Here is a 19527-nt window from a genome sequence, read left to right on the forward strand (position 1 = left end):
CACCCCGCCCCATCTCTATGCCCCACTCCTCTTTATATTTTAGTTCACAGCATATATCACCATCTGTTATATTCGTTTCATTTTTCCAGCACTTACATAGTGCTTCCAATGAACCAGGCATGCCTCTAAACATTACCAACGTAAACTCATTTAATCCTCGTAACAACCCTATGAGGAAAGTGCTATCACCCTCATTTTTCAGATGAGGAAACTGAGGCACAGAGAGGTGTGGAGACTTGCCCACAGTAACACAGCTGGTGAGTGGCAGGGCAGGGGTTCAAACCCAGGCAGTTTGGCTCTAGAGGTGTTTGTCCTCTTTATTACAAATTTGTTTACCTGTTTGTTACCCAATCCTCACCCTTGAGAATGCCAGCCCCTCCAGGGAAGCGATGTGTCCATTTTGTTCCCTGCTGTAGACCCTGGATCTGGATCTGGATCTGGGCTTGGCACACAATAGGTGTTTAATAAATATTTCTTAGAAGGATGGAGGAAGGGAGAGAGGAGGATCGGAGAATTGGAGGGAAGAATCCTTGGCCTTCGGAGCTTTCCGTTAGCCCAATGTCAAGGCCATCTTGTTGGAAGTTTCTCAGGCTCCTGGAGGGTTTGAGTCAGCCTGTCTGGAAGGGACCCCACCTCGCCCTCCCTTCCCCCCCTCACCCTCCAAGAGGGCTTCTGTTTTCTGACCTCTCTCAGGCAAAGGTGCCAAACCGCACTCCTGGAACCCCAGGCCCATGCTGCGCACACTTCCTCCTGTGACAGGGCCATGGAGGAGAACGTTCCAGGCCAGAGGCAGGAAGTCTCCGAAACAAAGTGGCCTGGAGTGAACAGGGCTGTTGGGCAGACAGTGAGGGGCCTGGGCGGGGCTGCTCTCGCCTAGATGTGCTGGGGCCTCAGGGCTGCTCAGGCGACGAGCAGATGGGACACAGGAGAAGGCTGGAAACGGGTCCGTGACCTGATGCTGCAGCCTCCTGGTGTCTCCAATTTACCCAATGTTCCCTGACATTCTGGGAATTCCAGAAAAGGCTATGTCCTGCCAAGTTCTCCTTGGATCCTAAAATAAAGGACCCCACCAAGAGGGCGGAAACATATTTTCCAGTTTCACCACTGTGAGATAAATCCCCCCCCTTTCCTGTAATATTACTAATTACTGGTATTAATAGTATTGGTAATTGTGATCATGGCAGGCACGATGCCAAGCACTTTACCAGCCTTGTTTTATTGTATCCTCACAACTCCTAGAGAAAGATGCTATGGATGAGGAGCCTGAGGCTCAGAGAGGTGAAGCAACCTGTACAAGGTCACATAGCCTCTAAGTGCTGGAGCTGGAATTGAAATCTAGTTCTAAGTGATATGGAACATGATTCCAGGGAAAACCAGGAGAGGAGAAGCCCAAAGTCCAGCCTAGAGCTCCTGGTTATACCCATTGCTCACTTTCTGGGTAACTTTGGGAAAGATCATGAAACTTGTTTGAATCTCAGTTTTCTTATCTGTTAAATGGGCATAAGGGGGAATTGGCATCGTCTGAGGCCCTATGAGCGGCTGGCTGTTTTGCTAGGTGCTTCATATAGATCATTTGCCTTCATCTTCACAGTATGTTGGGCCACCTCTATGTGCCAGGTTGGAAATGGAAGGTTGGAGAGGTGGAGAATGGGCCCGAGGCCACATAGCCCGGGCACCTCCTTGTTATGCTTTAATGCCCTGTGCAGCCGGAAGTGGGACAATGCTTATTTTAACCGAGGGACTATAGTCAAGTTGAAAAATGCTTTGCAGAAGCTCTGGCAGAGGATGTGGGGATGCCAGGAAGGGAGAAGGGGCCGAGAGGGGGAGGGAATGGCAGTAGCCACCGTTTCCTCATCCGGCCCCGGGCGGCATCTGGTCTGGAAGGAGGAGGCTGAGAGCAACCGCTGGCTGGCTCCCAGCCCTCCTCTACTTCCAGGCACCATCCAGGCTCATCTTTGAGCTCCGTGGGTTTCCTGGTAACACAGCCCTTTGCTTTGGTTCAGAATCTGCAAACTGGATATTCGGCCTGGCTTTCTCCCCTGCCTCCATGAGACAGGGATGCTACCAGATCTCACAGGCACGTCACCATCTGATTTTTCTATACAAACGTTTGCTGAGCACCTGCTGTGCACCAGATACCACGTTCACCTCATCATTTCGTGATATGCTCACGGTAACCCTAGGAGGGAGGTAATAATATCAGCCCCATTTTACCAATGAGCACGCTGAGGCTTGGAGAAGAGAGGTAATATGTCCACAGTCACTGAATGAGGAAGGGCCTTTAAACCTGGTCTGGCTGACTTTCAAGTATGGGCTTTTAGACACTGTGCAGCTGGGAAGGGGGAGGGGGAGCGAGTCTGAGACAACACTGTCACAGTCAGTAAGGACCCCAGACTTGGGGTCTTGGTGGTGGGGAGGCTTGTAAATTAACCTTGAACTTCCATCCCAGAGATCTTAGACCTGCAAGGGGTCCCAAGAGATCGCTTCATCCAGATCCCTGGATTTTCTGAAAGGAAGGTTTTATTATTGCCATTTTATAGGCAACCCTACTATAGCTCAGAGAGGTAAAGCAACTTGTCTGGGGTCACACAGCGTGGAGCTGAGCCATGCTGTCTTTTAATGGGCACAAGGCTGGGAATAGACAGTCACTTGGCCCATTCAATTTTGGCATATTTTAAAGCTGGAAGAGCGCCTTTGACGCCATCAACTCCAACCTCCTTGTTTTATAGGTGGGGAAACCAAGGCCCCAAATGGTCAGGGGTTTATCTAAAGACATTTGCTAAGTAGATCCTGTAAGGTATAAAAGAAAGAGCACTGTGTTCTTAATCTGGGTTCAAATCCTACCTCTGCCTCTCACTAGCCACGTGACTTCAGGTAAGACTCTTAACCTCTCTGGTCTTGGCTTCCTCAACTCTAAAATGGCCATAATAATCCCCCTGGGTTTGTGTCAGATGATACACATAAGGTGCTTCTCAATGTCCTGGCATATATAGTAGGTGCTCAATAAAATATTGATATTTTGGTGATTATTATAATATTTAACCCTGGCATTCTAGGGTCAAAAGCTCTTTACCAGAATGTCCAGGAGTGAATTTCAGGGGCCTGGTAAGGTTCTCAGAGTAACAGAGAGAGAGGGAGGGGCTGCAAAGAAGGGCTGCAGAAGCAGATGAGGCCGGTCTTCAGCTTCCTTGCCCTTCTCTCCCGCAGCAGGTTGGGGCACTAAAGATGGGGACAGTTCCTTTGGCTGCTCCCTTCCACGCGTCTCAAAGTACCCAGAGGAGAAGCCATGCTCTGGGGCGGTATCAGATGCAGCCTGGCCCTCAGGGCTGAAGGTGGGCTGTGCTGGCCTGGATTTAGGGGGACAGGGGCTGGAACTATGACAACTCGCAGGGCACCCAGGAGCCACTCAGAGTCTGGGCTCCAAGCCCACACCATGAGCAGAACACTGAGGGCATTGCCAGCATTGGGGAGAGAGCGACCACCACTGGCAGCCTCCTCCGACCACATCCTGAGCGGCTCACGTAAAACCCCTGTGCCTGCTGCCTTCCAGATACTCTGTGTACACAGCTCGGGGATTATTTGCGTGAGTGGACTCAAGGCTGACTTCAGGGGATTAAGCGAATGGGATGCCGGGCCTCCCAGTCCAGTGGGTTATAAGCATGGGAGAAAATCTGTTTACAGGCCACCTTCAGAGGCTGGGGCACTGTTTATGCGGGAGAGAACCAGGCTATTTCCCTGACCGCTTTGGATGTAAGCTGAGTGGCCGGGAGAATTCGTAGTGTTTGTGCATTGGACCCACGGTGGGGGCCAGAGTAGCTTTTTGGCCTGGAAAGAGACATACGTCCAAACAATACGTCCAAACGACATACGTCCAAACAATCTTGGACATATGTCCAAAGAGAGACATACATCCAAACCATCTTGGGGGTCTTTTGTGGCTGGAATAGCTGCTGGGTCTGCAGTAAAATAGTGGGGCTGCGTTTGCAAGGAAGAGTCCGCACTCTACCTGGGCCAGGAATCTGCTTCCGAGTCAGGATTCTCTCTGGGGCTGGGGTCCAGCCTCGGCTCAGTCCTAGGGTAGGCAGGGGCCAGACTGCTTGGGCCTTCGGGACATTGGTAAGGAGTTAGCATTGTTCTAAGAACAAACGGGAGCTGCCAGGGTCTTTTAAGCGGGGAGAGCTGTGATGAGGTTTGCATTTTGAAACTGTCTCTCCAGCTACTAGGTGGAAAATGAAATCATAGTGGAAGTGACATGCTGGTTAGGGATCTCTAGCACTCACCCAGGCGGGCAGAAATGATGGACAGATTTGTGAGCTGTTTAGGAAACAGACGTGTGGGTGTCGGAGGGGGAGACACGGAGAGTCTGGATTCTGGGTCAGGGTCTCAGCAGGAAACAGATGACCCACTCAAATGGGGACTTGATGAGTGCTTAGGCAAGGGAGGACTTAGAAAGTGTGGACAGCATAAATGATGTATCCTTGTATCTTAGACCTGGGATCTAAGATACAAGGAGACCTTCCTGCCCTTAGGCCGAGGGGTCAGGGAGGGACTGGTTACTGGGACCTACGTTGTGTAGCTGTGACCAACTCATGTAGACCCTGCAAGGAGGGCACTGGTACGATAAACACCCAACCTGCTTTCTTCTTGTCCTGCAGCCCCTGCTGGGCCTTCATGGATTAAGTCAACTGGAGGTCAGAGGGCAGGGAGTTAATAATATTATTCCTACAGCTCAGCCTGCAGGGCACAGAGCAGGGAGCAGTGAATTTGAGGACAGCACATTGAGGAGAAGGCATGGATCATTCTAATGGGGGGCATCCAGGCAGCGGAGTGGACATTTGGCGGGTTACTGGGACCTACGTTGTGTAGCTGTGACCAACTCATGTAGACCCTGCAAGGAGGGCACTGGTACGATAAACACCCAACCTGCTTTCTTCTTGTCCTGCAGCCCCTGCTGGGCCTTCATGGATTAAGTCAACTGGAGGTCAGAGGGCAGGGAGTTAATAATATTATTCCTACAGCTCAGCCTGCAGGGCACAGAGCAGGGAGCAGTGAATTTGAGGACAGCACATTGAGGAGAAGGCATGGATCATTCTAATGGGGGGCATCCAGGCAGCGGAGTGGACATTTGGCGGGGGTGGGGGGGTGGGGGTGGGCAGTCTCCTGCTTCAGTGCTCCCATCAGGCACTGGCGGTTTCCTGGGGCCTCTGGGCAAACAGGTTGCCCACATCGAAGGGCATAAGCTCCTTGCTTTTGCCCACCGCTGCAGAGTCCTAAGCCCAAACGCAGCCCCATCCCAACCCAAAGACAATGGGGCCGGCTGATAGGCAGCCAGCGCCTTCCATCCCCACTACAGTGACTCAGCCAGAGCTCCCGGGAGGGGGCGTGGGACCAGGGAGGAAATGTTCTCCCAACACAGAGCTAATTCTGTCCCAGTGCTGGCAGCCAGGGCTGTGGCTGGAACAGCTGCTGCTGTGTGGTTTCGAGATTCCTGAGTCTCTCAGGGCTAGGGATCCAGGGATGGTAACCCCTGAGTATCTCTTGGAGCCGCCTGTGGGGCTGGGAGGCCCCCTCTCTCTGCCCTGAAGGATGAGGGACTGGTGGATGGGACCAGCCAGGGGCCTGTGGCAGAGGCCAAGGTATCAGGACCAAAGCTGGCTGGCAGGGCCTGGGGGAGGTGGGGATACCGCCAAGGAGGGACATTTGTGACCGGGAGAGCGGTGCCTGGAAGGCCTCATTATGTTTCACCTGCTGGCTGAGGCTGTGATCTTGGGCAAGTAGAAATAGCCAAGGTTTGGGGGTCAGAGAGTCCTTGGTTCAAACCCTGGGCTGATGCTTAAAGGCTGTGCGAGCCGGGGTGAGTCACTTCACCTCTCTGAGTGAGGCTTCATTTGCAAATCTATGCCACGAGGGGAGGGCGGAGTGGTGAGGCATAAGGTGTGTCAGGCACCAGGCCAGCTTCTAGGCTCTGGGATACATCACGTGCAAGACAGGCTAAGGCCCTCTTCTCTGAGGCTTAGGGAGGGTCAGTCCCTCTCCTGGACCTCCGTTTCCCCCGCTACAAAACAGAATGCCCTCTGAGGGGCCTCCCAGCTCCTGAGAGCCTGTTGGAGGCTCCGAAAGCTGGAGGAGAGGCATCCGGGGCCTCCCGGCCCGGACTGTCAGGGTGGGCCATGGGGAGGTGGGAGACGGGGACAGGAGCCAGGGCAAACATGGGGGGAAGAGTTTCCAGTTTCCCTGATGGGCTCCCACACCCACGGGCCCTGATAAAGCCCCTGCACTCGGCCTGGGGCCTGCAGCCAGGAGACGGTTAGCCATAGGCTGGAGAGGCAGCAGCCAGAAGGCGGCGGGCTGGGAGACTGGGTGGCAGCCTGCGGTGTAGCCCGCTAGGCACATAGGTGAGTGATGCCGGAAGGTGAGGGGTGGCTTGGCCTCTCAGGGGGGAGGGTGGGGAGAGAGGGAGGGAACAGGGAGACAGAGAGAAGACAGGGAGACTGCACAGAGAAGTGAGAGGCAGGGCGAGACACAGAGACAGGGACAGACAGAGAATACAAGACGAGACAAAGGGAGAGAGACCAAGACAGAGGCTGACGGAGAAGCAAGCAGGGAGATACCAGACTCGGACAGAAAGGGAGCGAGTCCTTTGCAGACTCTGGCAGAGGGGCATGGCAACGACACGGAGAAGAGGAACCTGAAGGCCACATCTGCCGCCCAGATGGCTCTCAGCCCTGCTGTCCCCTGAGACCAGGGAACATAGGCCAGCAGGAGGCAGCCGGAGGAGGTGGTGCCCTGGATTCCTAAGGACCCGTGTTCAAATCCCTGCACTGCCACTAACCAGGTGTGTGACTGCAGGCAAATGACCCTTCTCCCACTGATCCCTGGCCTCAGACATCCCCCCGGTAAGTCAGGACTGATGACAGTGACCTTGCAGGGTTAGGGGGAGGTCCAGGTGGGAAGAGCCGTGCCCACGGCACCCTAGCCTCCTCTCCAGGGCCAGGGGGCAGCAGGCTCCAAACATCCTCGAAGGATGGATGAATGAATGAGCCCCCGCTCCAAAGGGCTTTTCCTGCAGCACCTGGGATGTGACACGCTCCCCTTAGGGCCATTACCTAGAGGCAGGGGGGCTTGCGGGAAACCCAGGGGAGCCTCGTCTTGCCCCACCTGTAAAATGCACACCCTGACCTCGTGGGGACTCTTGGTTGGGAGGTTCCACTGGGGCAATGACTAGAGGATTCTGGAATGTCCCGAGGAGGTGAGGCACTGAACAAGGAAGGAGAGTGGGTTTGGCAGTTCCTCAGGCTGTGAGCTTCCTCCTCTGTCTGGAATGACGATTTTGGCCTATCTTGCTTACCTGAGCTATCTGTGTGACCTTGGGCACTTAACCTCTCTGGGACAATTTCCTCTTCTGTAATAGTGCTTAGAACCGTGCCTGGAATTTGGTGAGGGCTCTATAGACGTCTGCTTAATAAAAACTAAGCAAAGAACATCTGCCTGAGGTTTCTGCTCTCTGTGGTGGGAGGAACCAGCTGTGGCCTTGAGCGCTCCCACCCCTTCCCCAGCAAAGGCCCTGGCCAGGTGGGCAGGCCAGGACCATCTGTGCAGCGTCTTCCGCCTGGTCCCTCTGGTCTCCGGCAGGAGGAATCGGGCCTTGGCCACCGCACGGCCACCTCTGACTGGGTTGACGCTGTTGCTTTTGTGGGCTCGTCCAAGTTCATTCCCAGCCTGATGGAGGAGGCTGGCAGGGCGGGGCTCTCAAGGCCCTGGGCAGGAATTTGGGGTGTGTGTTTGTTTGCTTTGGGTTTTTCTGGACCTCAGGAGGGGAGGAAAGGCTGACATGATGACACCCCTCCACCCATCCTCATCTGCCTCAGAGGCCTCCGAAGTCCCCGCCCTTATTTTCATTCTTCTCTGCATTCATTTCCTTTTTCCCCTTTTCCTTCTCCCTCTCCCTTCCACCCACGCTCCCAAGGAGCCATTCTAATCTGTTCAGCGTGTATCTCGTTATTTGGCCCTGTTCTTGCAAAACGTGTGTTGCTGCTTTTGGATGCTTGTTTTCAGTGTACTTATGTGCTATTTGGGTAGGTGGTTTTAAATTGCTGTGTTCTTTTGCTGTGTGTACACTTGCTAATCTGTTGCTTCTAACAGCTGCGTAGCTTTTTGCCTCTCCCACACCTGACGTAAGCAGCTTCCAGCTTCCAGCCGTCAGCAGATGCCCCTGCGCTGCCCGAGACCCCTGGATCTTTGACTGTTTTGGGGCACGCAGCCTCCCCGTGGGCTCTACTACTGACAGCCCTCACCTGTGGCTCTTTGTCGGAGCACTGCCCTCAGGCGCTGGGAGGGCCTGGGACTGCGCCCCTCCTACGACAGGATGGAGGGACATAAATAGCCTCCTGGAATTCAACCTCCATTGTTCCCTGACCCCGGCATGAACCAAGCCACCTTCCCCGGGATTTTGCCCGGCATTGCCCCCTTGTCGGACCTCCTCCCTTTCCTAATCCTACTTCTCCACTCCCTTACTGGGTTTTCCTGGAACACTTCCTTAATAATCGCCTTTGCAGGAAGGCTTATGTGAGGTTTGCTTCTGGAGAACCAAAGCTAAGGCATGCCCCTCCAAACACCGCACATGGGCTGTGGGGCACGCAGGGGTTCACGGGTACCCGCAGCAAGGCATGAAGCCTGTGCCAGCCCCAGGGGGTCTCCATCCCAGCTTTCTAGAACTTTTCCACAGTTCTCATTTGCATGTCTTTGATGATCAGTTTGTCTAATACCTCGGTTTGGAGGTTTCCCTCCTGTAATTTACCTGTTTATATCATTAGCCCATTTTTCTGCTGGGGTTGCTGTCTTTTCGGATTTGCAGGAAGGCGGTCCCTTGTACATTCCAGATGGCAATCCCAGTACAGAGGGAGCGGCCTGGAGGAACAGCAAATAGCAATGTTAAGTTCTAACAATAATGACAACTATATAGGTGTTGTGGGCTGAATTGTATCCCCTCCCCCAAATTCATATGCTGACGTCCTAAATCCCAGTACTTTGGGAATGTGACTGTATTTGGAGACAGGGTTTTTAAGTGGTGATTAGGGAAAAGTGAGGTCATTAGGGTGGGCCCTAATCCAACCTGCCTGATGTCCTTATATGAAGAGGTGATTAGGAGATGCACACGCACACAGGGAGGACCATGTGAAGACACAGCAATATCCTGAGGACCCACTTGGTGCCCACAGTCTGCTCTGACCTGAGATAGGAGCCTGAATAAGACCCAGTCCTCCCTCTCAGGTAGCTTGCAATCTAGTCAGATGTGTGAAGCCAGTAATAATCATATAAATACGAGCAGGGTGCTGGCGGAGCCAGAACGGAGGGTGTATTAGTGTCCTAGGGCTGCTGTAACAAATTACTGCACACCGGGTGGCTTAAAACGATAGAAGTATATATTCTCTCGTGGTTCTGGAGGCCAGAAGTCTGAAAACAAGCCATCGCAGGCTGTGCTCCCTCTGAAGGCTCTAGGGGAGGATCCTTCCTTGTGTCTTCCAGCTTCTGGGGCTCTGGGTGTTCCTTGGCTCGCGGCTGCATCTCTCCAGTCCCCACTTCCCTCTTCACATGGCCTTCTCTGTTTCTGTGTCAAACCTCCTTCTGTCATTTCCTCTTATAGGGACACTTGTCATTGGATTTAGAGTCCACTTTAATCCAAGATGATCGCCTCTTGAGATCCTTATGTTAATTACCTCTGCAAAGACCCTTTTTTCCAAATAAGGTCACATTTGCAGGTTCTGGTGGACTTTTTTGTGTGTGTGTGTGTGTGTGTGTGTGTGTGTGTGTTTTTTGAGGGAGGACATTTAACCCACTGCAGGGGGTGGGGGGACGGATGCCAAGGGAAAACCGGCTGGAGAGGAGCCTGGTTTTCAGAGATGAGTTTGAACTTGTAGAGGAAATTTAAAAGGGAATAGAAACTCTTACACTCTGAAAAAAAGAGTGATTTTGATTTTTGGCAGATGCCACATAGCAAATGTGTTGCTTCACTTCGGGAACCTTTGTCTCTCCACAAAGTGGAGCTCTCAGACCTCCCAGGGCCTTGACTCAGACTGTGTCTTTCTCCATCATCCTCACCAAGCCTGGGACAAGCTGAAGGGCCTTAATGCGTGCTCCCAGCGGTCCTGAGAAGTAAGCAGGGCAGGGATTATTATCATTCCCATTTTGCAGATGGCACAACTGAGGCTCAGAGATGGGGAAGCAACTTGCTCCGGTGTCATAGCAGGTCTCCTGCCTCCCCTACCACCTCCTCCCTGGCATCCCCTTCTGGGGACCTATGGGAACTGTCCCAAAGAAAGGACTGCCAAGACGGGCTTGGGGAGTCTGTCTCAGGAGCCTCAGAGCAGACCAGCTCTAGGCCCCGGTTCCAAATGGGTGTAAGTTTGGGATCACAGGAAGAATCTGGGAGCCGAGTCAGGACAGCTCATCTGTCCCCTGGGCTCCCTGGGGGGAGCCGAGGGCAGAAAGAAGGACAGTCTGGCTACAGGCTCGCTTGCCCGCCTGGGCTGTGATGGACAATGTCAGCTTTGGCAAACGATTCCCATCTGTGCCCCAGACCTCAGCCAGATTGTCCTGAAAACTGGGGAACATGGGTTCCTTGAGGGGCTAAAAAAGGGGAGCAAAGAGGAGGTTTCCCGGGAGGGTGGAGCTGGGGACCCTGGGGCATCAGCAAGGGTGTGAACAGACATGGAAGGATGTGCTCCACTTCCTGGAAAGCAAGATGGTTAAGAGCAGGGCACAGAGTCACAGCAACCTGGGTGTGAACTGGCGCTAGCTGACTGTGTGCCTTAGCCTTACTTCCTTACCTTTACATTGGGAGTAATAGCAGTACTACTGCTGGGGTTTGTTGGGGATGCATGAGTGAATGTCATTAAAAAGCTAGGTACAATGTTTGGGCTAGAGTGTGCCCCGATTTATCTATCACAAGGAACTAAAACCAACATAAAGTATAGCCAGATGTAGACATCAGAGCCAACCCAAACCAACGCAGAAACTGCAGACCAGCAGGATGAATGGGCTTGCTGCCTCTGACCTGCAGATGTGACTCTGAGCTTCCTTATGGCCACATCAAAATGGGAAACGTGATCCTTTGTAGAACTTTGTTTATTAAGATTGAGGAAGCAGCCTAGTTCCTCAGAGGAAATAATGTTTTTCCTTACCTTGAATTCTCCAGGGCATTTCTCACTGGGCAGGGAGCTTCATAAAGGGCGCCTTGAGAGAGACAGCGGGTAGCATCATTGTCCAGGACTAATACAGCATCACAGATGTGATTTCCCTGTGGTAGCTGCTTGTAGGGACCTTGAAGGCAAGGCAAAGGGAAACCGGGGAAGGCAGCTCCATGGGAGGATCAAGAATGTGATGAAGGTCTGGGCTCTCAGGGTTCAAAGCTAAGGCTTAGAGAGCTCAGAGAGGTGGGATTGGGACTCCTAATCTCTCAGGGAATCAGGGGGAACCCAAGAGACTTTTCACTTGAGATCCTTGGACGTCAGGCTCTGGAGTCAGATTTCCCAGCTGTGTGGCTTCGGGCAAGTTGCTTCACCTCTCTGAACCTCAGTTTTCTTACCTGCAAGCTAATGTATCCTTGTAAGGCTATTGCAGAGCACAATAGCATATAGGGAGTGCTCAAATAAATGTTAGCCATACACATATTATGTGCAATGTTAGTATACACATAATGTATACTAACATTATGTATACAATGTTAGTATACACATATTATGTATGTATACTTATACCGTTTTTTCCTAAGCTTCCTGGTTACAGAGGGTTTAAGGAATCTGAACAATGAGAATTTTACAGCTCTTTACAATTGGCAAAGGAGTCATTGTCATTTCTTACGACCCTTCCAACAGCAATGAGGGAAGGGTTCTTACCCCGCTGGAGAGATGAGGAGACTGGAGCTTAGAGAAGCAAATTCTTGCCTGTATCGCCCTTGACCTGCCCTTGAACACAGAGCTGGGGAGACAAGCGGGCAAGATGCACAGGTCCTCTGGCCTTCCTGGCCCCTCCCACCATTTTAGAATGGCAAAGGCCATTTTAGAAGGGAGTTAAGAGTAGAAGACTGAGGGGGAAACATGATGATAATAATAACAACAGTAATAATGACAGTAAAAACATAGTGCTTACCCCATAAGAGACCCTGTTCTCAGTACTTTGCATGTGATATTTAATCCTCTCAACCATTTGAACTATTACGATCATACCCATGTTATAGATAAGACAACTGAGGCACAGAGAAGATACCTGAGTGGCTCAAGGTCACAGGGAGTTCATGAAGGAGGAGGATTTGGACGCTGGTAGCTAGGCTGGGCCCCAGGGTCTGTGTCCTTGACTGGTCTGCTGTACCGCCCAGGCTGGGGGCAGTACAGGACAGGAGGGATGTACGTCGGGGTAGAGCAGAGGCCGAGGCTGAGGGCAAACCTGTGACTAGCGCCCCCCTGCAGGAAGATCCCAGGGGCTCAGGCAGGGGGGAGTGGAGGGGAAGGGCACACACCTATGGGGGACACGGACATTCCTGGGGGGATGAGGGGTGAGGAGTAGTCGGACAGACATGCGGGGGGTGGGGGGGATGTCAGCACCACCCTGTGCAGGCCCAGCCTGGCCTCCACCCTGCTCAAAGATGAAAAGACCTGTGACCTCTGACCCCGAGCTGCTTCCAGCCCAGCGGGAGAGCCAGACGTGACATTTCTGCAGCTGCTTCAGTGCCAATTGCTGGGTCCTGAGACCCTGCTACTCTTCGCCCTCCTCTGGGGGCTCAGACACCACCCCCCGCCCGCTAATGAGGGGGGGATGCGGGGGAGGGGGAGACGGCCTGGCATGCCCTCCCTCCTCCCCGTCTTAAGTCACAACCGTCCTTTAAAACTCAGCCCATAGCCCACCTGCCACAGGAAGCCTCCGATGCCCAGGTTAGGGGATGCCCCTCCGCGGGGCTCCCTGCGGGCAGCCTGGCCTTGCTCAGGACACAGCACCACCTCTGTCTTGTCCCTTGTGGCTGACCGTGAGCCCCTGTGGGAAGGCACCCTGGGAAGCCATGTCCTCGTCCCTGGATCCTGCACAGCCCGGAACAGGGAACGCGGGCATGCTCATTCCTTCCTCAAGGACACGCTCGGTGGCTGTCATGAGATCACGATTTCGCCACGTGGAGTGGCGGGCAAGATCCCACATTCTGCAGACCTGGTTCAAATCCAGGCTCTCCCACCCCCTGCCCAGCTGTCTTGGGCAAAAGGGTCTTCATCTCCTTCAGCCTCGCTGTGGCCCCTCCTGGGTCAAAGTGAGACCATCTGAATTACGTGCTCGGCACATACATTATTATTGTGAACACCTGTCACGTTTCCCCCAGTTGTGGGAGTCGGGGGAGGGGGCAGCTGCTGCCTCCCCATCTTCTCTCCGCATCCCACAGGAAGTCCTTGGGGACCCCTGGTTGGACACCTCTGGATTCTTCTCCCAGGCTGCAGAGTGGGATGATGCCCACTCCTTTGAGCCCAGAGTCCTCAATGGAAATTTCCAAGTGGCTTTTATTTAATAAAAAGCGAAAGATGACTTTTATGCAATAAAATACAACCTCAAGCCCATCAAGCAGCAATGATGAATTTATATGGAGAAGGGTTGGACTTATTTATAATGAAGTGTTGATTGCCAGTCTCGCCAGGCTGAAACATCTGGTTTAGAGCCCATTTGTCAGATGGGGAAAACATAGGTGGTGGAAAGTGCATGGGCTCTGGGTTGTCAGCGCCCCGGGTTCGAACTCCAGCTCGGAATTCAGCTGTTTACCCTTGGGTTGCAATGTAATCACTAATATTTATCGAGGGTTAACTGTGTGCCAGCACTGAGCCAAATGCTCCAAATTCCTGATTGCCTGTAATTCTTACATCCTTTCTGTGAAGCAGTGAGTATTCCCATTTTACTGATGAGGAAACCGAGGCTCAGAGAGGAGAAATCATGTGTCCAAAGCCACAGAGCTGGCAGATGCATGAGACCACCTCCTCCAAGACCTCCCAAGCTTGCGAACTCTCCAATCTTTGTTCCTTCTTCCATAAACTGGGAAAATACCCAACAAGGTTGTTATGGGGATTGTACGAAGTACCAGTTCAGCTGCCTGGCATACAGTAGATGCTCAGGGAATGTATTTGTGTCTGTCTCATTGGACCGTTGTGACACCAGGGCCCAATTCTTGGTACCAAAGGGCCCAGAGGATGCCCGGTGAGAAGGATGCTTCTCTCTGAGCCTCAGTTTCCGCAGCTCCAAAACAAGAGTCGTAGCATCTGCCTGGAAGAACCTCTGGGAGGATTTAATGTGATGAGGGAATTATAGTTCTTGGCATATAGTAGGTGCTCTGGGCAGTTCCTCTTCTTGTCTCCTGTGTCCCCGACACTGCCTGAAATGGTGTTTTCTGGGTCCTGCCCTGGCAGTGGACTTGTATCGCGCCACCCATACTCTCTCCCCTGCCCCTTTGGCTGCACGCACCCCCGAATCGGGCTCTCATCTCTGAATGTGCTGGGATGGGGGGATCGGGGGAGATGGGGGTTGGATGAAGGGTTCAGCTGTTGATCTGGGTTCAGGGGGCTCCACCACTTCCCAGCTGGGCAACCTCGGGCACGTCACTTAGCTTCTCTGAGCCTCTGCTTCCTCCTCTGGAAAGTGGGAGTAACAGCGATACATTCAACCTCTGGCTCTGGGTCCACCCAAACCTCTGGATCTTAGATCCAGAGCCGACTGCTGTTCCTCATTCTTCCCTGCAGGTGTTTCCAGCTGTGTTTGGGGACTGATTGGCCAAGGACCCACATTGGAGAGCTTTGGGCATCGTAACAGCGAACGGTAAGGGACACGGGATCTGAACTCATCTCTCCAAAGGGCATCAGTGGGGGACGAGGGTGAGGTGGGTGCACTGTCAGTGCGGCTGTCCCTGGGTTTTGGAAATATGGTCGGAACCAAGTTCACAGCACTATGCACCTCTCCTTTATTGCGCTTAGCACTGTTGAGATTTTTCCATGATTTGAGGAGTTTTTTGAGGAATATTTGTCTCCCACTAGACTGTAAGGGAAAGGGGAGGGTCCCAGAGAGGCAGCAAAAACATGGTGGTCCAGAGGGACCATAGACTCTGAAGCTGGGGCCTGACTCCTGGCTCTGCCTCTTCCCAGCTCTATGACTTTGGGCACGTGACTTAAGCTCTCTGTGCCCCTCAGTTTCCTCATCTGTAAAATGGGGTTTGTAACAACCTCATTGAGTTATTATGAGGATGAAAAGAGTTTACATACATCAACCTTTTAGAATAGTACCCGATATATAGGAGGTGCATGAGAGGTGTTAGTCAAGGAAATAAAGTAGCAAAGCCACCCAACTGGCCTTGCTCACAGCCAAGGAGGACACTGTCAGTCGCGCTGGCAGCGGTCAACCTCTTAAAGCCAGTTCTAATCAAAGTTCCCCTGATGACCCCTGCCTCCACTTGCAGAGAATGGAGGAGGAGGATAACAACGCGTCCCTCACCTATGAGTATGTGTACTCTGACGATTTCGACCCCATCGTGGTTTTGGAGGATTTGTCTCCCCTGGAAGGCAGGGTGGTCAGGATCTTCCTGGTGGTGGTCTACAGCATCATCTGTTTCCTCGGCATCCTGGGCAATGGCTTGGTGATCATCATTGCCACCTGCAAGATGAAGAAGACGGTGAACACCGTCTGGTTCCTCAATCTGGCCGTCGCGGATTTCCTGTTCAACGTCTTCCTCCCAATCCACATCACCTACGCCGCCATGGGCTACCACTGGGTGTTCGGGACAGCCATGTGCAAGATCAGCAACTTCCTGCTCATCCACAACATGTACACCAGCGTCTTCCTGCTGACTGTCATCAGCTTCGACCGCTGCGTCTCCGTGCTCCTCCCCGTCTGGTCCCAGAACCACCGCAGCGTCCGGCTGGCTTACACGGCCTGCATGGTCGTCTGGGTCCTGGCTTTCTTCCTGAGTTCCCCATCCCTCGTCTTCCGGGACACAGCCCATCTGCACGGGAAAATATCCTGCTTTAACAACTTCAGCCTGTCCGCCACCAGCTCTTCCTCGTGGCCCACTCATCCCCAGATGGACCCGGTGGCCTCTGGCCGGCACGTGGCCGTGACCGTCACCCGCTTCCTCTGTGGCTTCCTGACCCCGGCGCTTACCATCACCGCCTGCTACTTCACCATCGTCTACAAGCTGCGGCGCAACCGCCTGGCCAAGACCAAGAAGCCCTTCAAGATCATCGTGACCATCGTTATCACCTTCTTCCTTTGCTGGTGCCCCTACCACACGCTGTACCTTCTGGAGCTCCATCACAGCGCAATGCCTGGCTCCGTCTTCAGCCTGGGTGTGCCCCTGGCCACTGCCATCGCCATTGCCAACAGCTGCATGAATCCTATTCTGTACGTCTTCGTGGGTCAGGACTTCAAGAAGTTCAAGGTGGCCCTCTTCTCCCGTCTGGTCAATGCTCTGAGTGAGGACACGGGCCACTCCTCCTATCCCAGCCACAGAAGTTTCACCAAGATGTCATCCGTGAACGAGAGGGAGACCAGCATGCTGTGAGCCTCGCCTGGAACGCCCCCCCGTGGATACTCCCAACCTTGGAGGCTCAAAGCTACGCCTTCTCGAGACCACGGCAGGAACATCTTGGGCACCCACAGATGCCCGCTGTATTTCGCATGGGGCTGAACTGTGTTTTGAACTGGGAATCCAGGGCTCAGAACTCCTTTCTTCCAGGGGCACGGCAGACAGAGCATGCCACGGTGCTCAGCCTTGGACCAGCATCCCGTGCATCCTGGGAGACCAGCCTTGACTGATGCAAAGCAAAAAAAAGGGAGAATTCTCGAAAGCACTGCCATGAACTGGGAAGGGCATAAGAAAGAGGGGTCAGTTACCTACCTGAGTGCTTCCCAGGAATGACACAAACACTTTTCAAGGTCCATTCCTGGTGTAAGCAGAGGAGGTCAGAGCAAACCCAGTGTGATGGAGGTCACGCCTCGCTCATATCCCTCTGTCAATAGCTGGCCGGAAATCCTGCCGCTCAAGCCTTTCCTCTGGGTTAGGGCGTGTGGAAATGCACACACCTTCGCCAGGTTCCCTGGGAAGAGAAGGTGACATATGAACGCAGGATCTCCCGGGACCATGCATTTGACTTTCAGATCAGCTGAAAAGACAGACAGCAGGTCCTGAGGAGCCGTGGGGCTCTTTGTGAGGGCAAGAGAAGCAGGGCTATGATGAGGACTTGGGGTTTAGAGGAAGGAATGAAGAAAGAAAAGACCTTTCAAAGGGTGCGTGACATGAATCAACTCACCCTCGAACCTCCCAGCGCGATGGTACTTTGGGCCGTAGCTATTTTGGGGGTGGGGGTGACGCCAGCCCCTTGCCCCAAGCCCTGTTCTCACTTTGCATTTGTTACCCTGGGCTGGTTCGAGGTGGGCAGCTTCACCAGCAGCCTCCACTCCATCACAGGGATTCCCCCTTCTTCCCTGATCCACTGGTTCTGGCTGGAGATACTCAGAAGAAAACACTCCAGGGCAGGAGGCAGATGGGAGGATGGTGGGGGACACCTACTCCTTCTCAACTTCCTCAAAGCCTGGCTGGAGGCTAGTCCAAAAGCAGCTGCAGGAAGCAACCTGGGAGCACCTCACGGGCTGAAGCTGAGTCCGAGGGTTCAGTCCCCGAGCTTGAAGCAGAATCTGGAGCCTGGCTCACTGGACTGTGCTCCTGAGACGCGGGGCCGAGGGGGGGGCCACAGGCCTAGGGCCCCTCCTATGTGCAGTCACATTGTCTTTTCTGGGACCCACACCTCCCTGTGCTGCAGTGGCATTGTCCCATTTACAAACGACACAGCTGAGGCTCAGAGAAGGGAAGTTACACACCCAATGTCACACAGCTAGCCAGGGGCACAGTTACCCGTCTGAACCCAGCTCCATCTGGTCCCAGAAACTCTGTTCTTTTATGGAGAATGTATCTACTGAGAATATTCTAGACTATCCTGGTAACCTACATTTATTTAGCACTTCTATGTTAAGCACTTTACATGTGTATCTCATTTATCCCTCACAGCAGCCCTGAGTTAAGTACAATTATCACTTCCCTTTTATGGATGAGGCATCTGGGGCTCAGAGAGTTTAAGTAACTTGCCCAAGGGCACCCAGCAGGTCTCTGTTAGAGTCTGGCTAGGTTTGAACCTAGGTCTGTCTGGCTCAAATAAGTCCGCAGAGGCTTGGGGTTTTGACCATAAATATATATGCATCCCTCAGCAGATTAATGTAAACATCTTAAGGGCTTTAAAGGCAGCTTTGCAAATAGTTTTCAAAAACGATCCAACGTGGCAAAGAAAATGTACTTGGCTCCCGGCTCCCTTGGCATCCATTCACAGCCACCCACCCGGGCTCTCACGTCCTGTGTCCCCCCAGCTCTCGGTGGGGGGGGGGCAGTGTGGAGAGAGGCCTGGCGGGAGGGCCCTTTGGCCTCCAAGTGTCCATATTCTCCTCTCTTCCAAGTTTCTTTGTTGCAAAGCCACTTCAGCAAGATACAGTGAACAGATGTAACGTCTACACAGTGCGCGGCAAGTTCCCGAGGCCAAGGGCTGTTTGGAATCACACCTCATTAAGAGACAAACTGTTCCTTCCCTTGTTGGGTCATTGTGTTTGTGAGGCAGCTCTGAATTGACCCCACTGGGGCCTCCGATTGCTTTGAGCAAACTGAACTTAGCTTGAGCTAAGGGAGCTTTAAATATTGCCCAGCGCCCCCTGTCTCCCCGCCTTCCCAACTTCACAGGGGAAGCATCCAGGGCACAAGATGGAGTGGGACGTGTTCCAGGCCCCAGAGACAGTCACCAGCCACTCGGGGAGGACCGTGCTGTTTCTTGGGGCTCAGTTTCTGGTTCCTTCCGGGCTGCATGCAGGTCAGGCCAGGCTAGGGAAGCCAGAAAATCATTTTGTCATTGGAAAAGCTGATGAACAGGAGCAAAATGAGAACCAGCTGTTTTCCTCCTCGGAGCCAGGGCTCGCTCTTTCTGGCCGCCCCACCAAGTCTTCCTGTTCCGATTGTAGTTCCCCATCAAATGCTTAAGTGCAACCATAACACCCTTTTCAACCTTGTCCCTACAGCTTCTTCTGACGACCCCACAGGTCACACATACAAAGGCCCAGCAGTTCACAAAGCACATTCACCTGAATTACTCCACAGGCAGCCAACACGCTTTGTGCCCGAGAGCCCTCGCTCCAGGGCCAGGACCCGCCAGTGGAGCCTCAGTGCTGCCTCCTGGGTTTGGTGGGTGGGTGGAGGGGACACGGGGCTGAGGGCAGAGCGACAAGCAGAGAAGATGCTGTGTGAGGTGGGGGGGGGGGGAGGTAGGGAGGAGGCAAGCACAAAGGAAACAGAGGACACAATGAAGAAAAGAGATCTGGCATTTATCAAGCATCTACCATGTGTCAGGCACAAAATCTCATCAAACCCTCAAAAACCGGTCCTGTGAGAAGAGGACCATCAGACCCACCTTGGGGGCGTGCAGA

The 19527-nt window shown here is 53.3% G+C and overlaps 1 protein-coding gene across 7 annotated transcripts in view; it reads left to right on the forward strand.

Annotated features, from left to right (window-relative positions):
• CMKLR1 (chemerin chemokine-like receptor 1) overlaps nt 1–19267 on the forward strand; it is a 40415-nt gene extending 21148 nt beyond the window's left edge. For 5 of the 7 annotated variants that reach the window (XM_028480674.2, XM_024121094.3, XM_028480672.2 and 2 more), the window contains exons 2-3: nt 14760–14835; nt 15470–19267. In XM_028480674.2, coding sequence (XP_028336475.1) covers nt 15473–16570 — 1098 coding nt within the window. In that variant the 5' untranslated portion in view covers nt 14760–14835; nt 15470–15472 and the 3' untranslated portion in view covers nt 16571–19267. Of the gene's footprint in view, nt 1–6692; nt 6897–14759; nt 14836–15469 lie in introns of those variants that run through there. The other 2 variants (XM_055080651.1, XM_028480670.2) reach the window with 2 other exon arrangements.
• Nucleotides 19268–19527: the final 260 nt, after the last annotated feature.

The sequence above is a fragment of the Physeter macrocephalus genome, chromosome 19 (assembly GCF_002837175.3).
Source record: "Physeter macrocephalus isolate SW-GA chromosome 19, ASM283717v5, whole genome shotgun sequence".
Lineage (NCBI taxonomy): Eukaryota > Metazoa > Chordata > Mammalia > Artiodactyla > Physeteridae > Physeter > Physeter macrocephalus.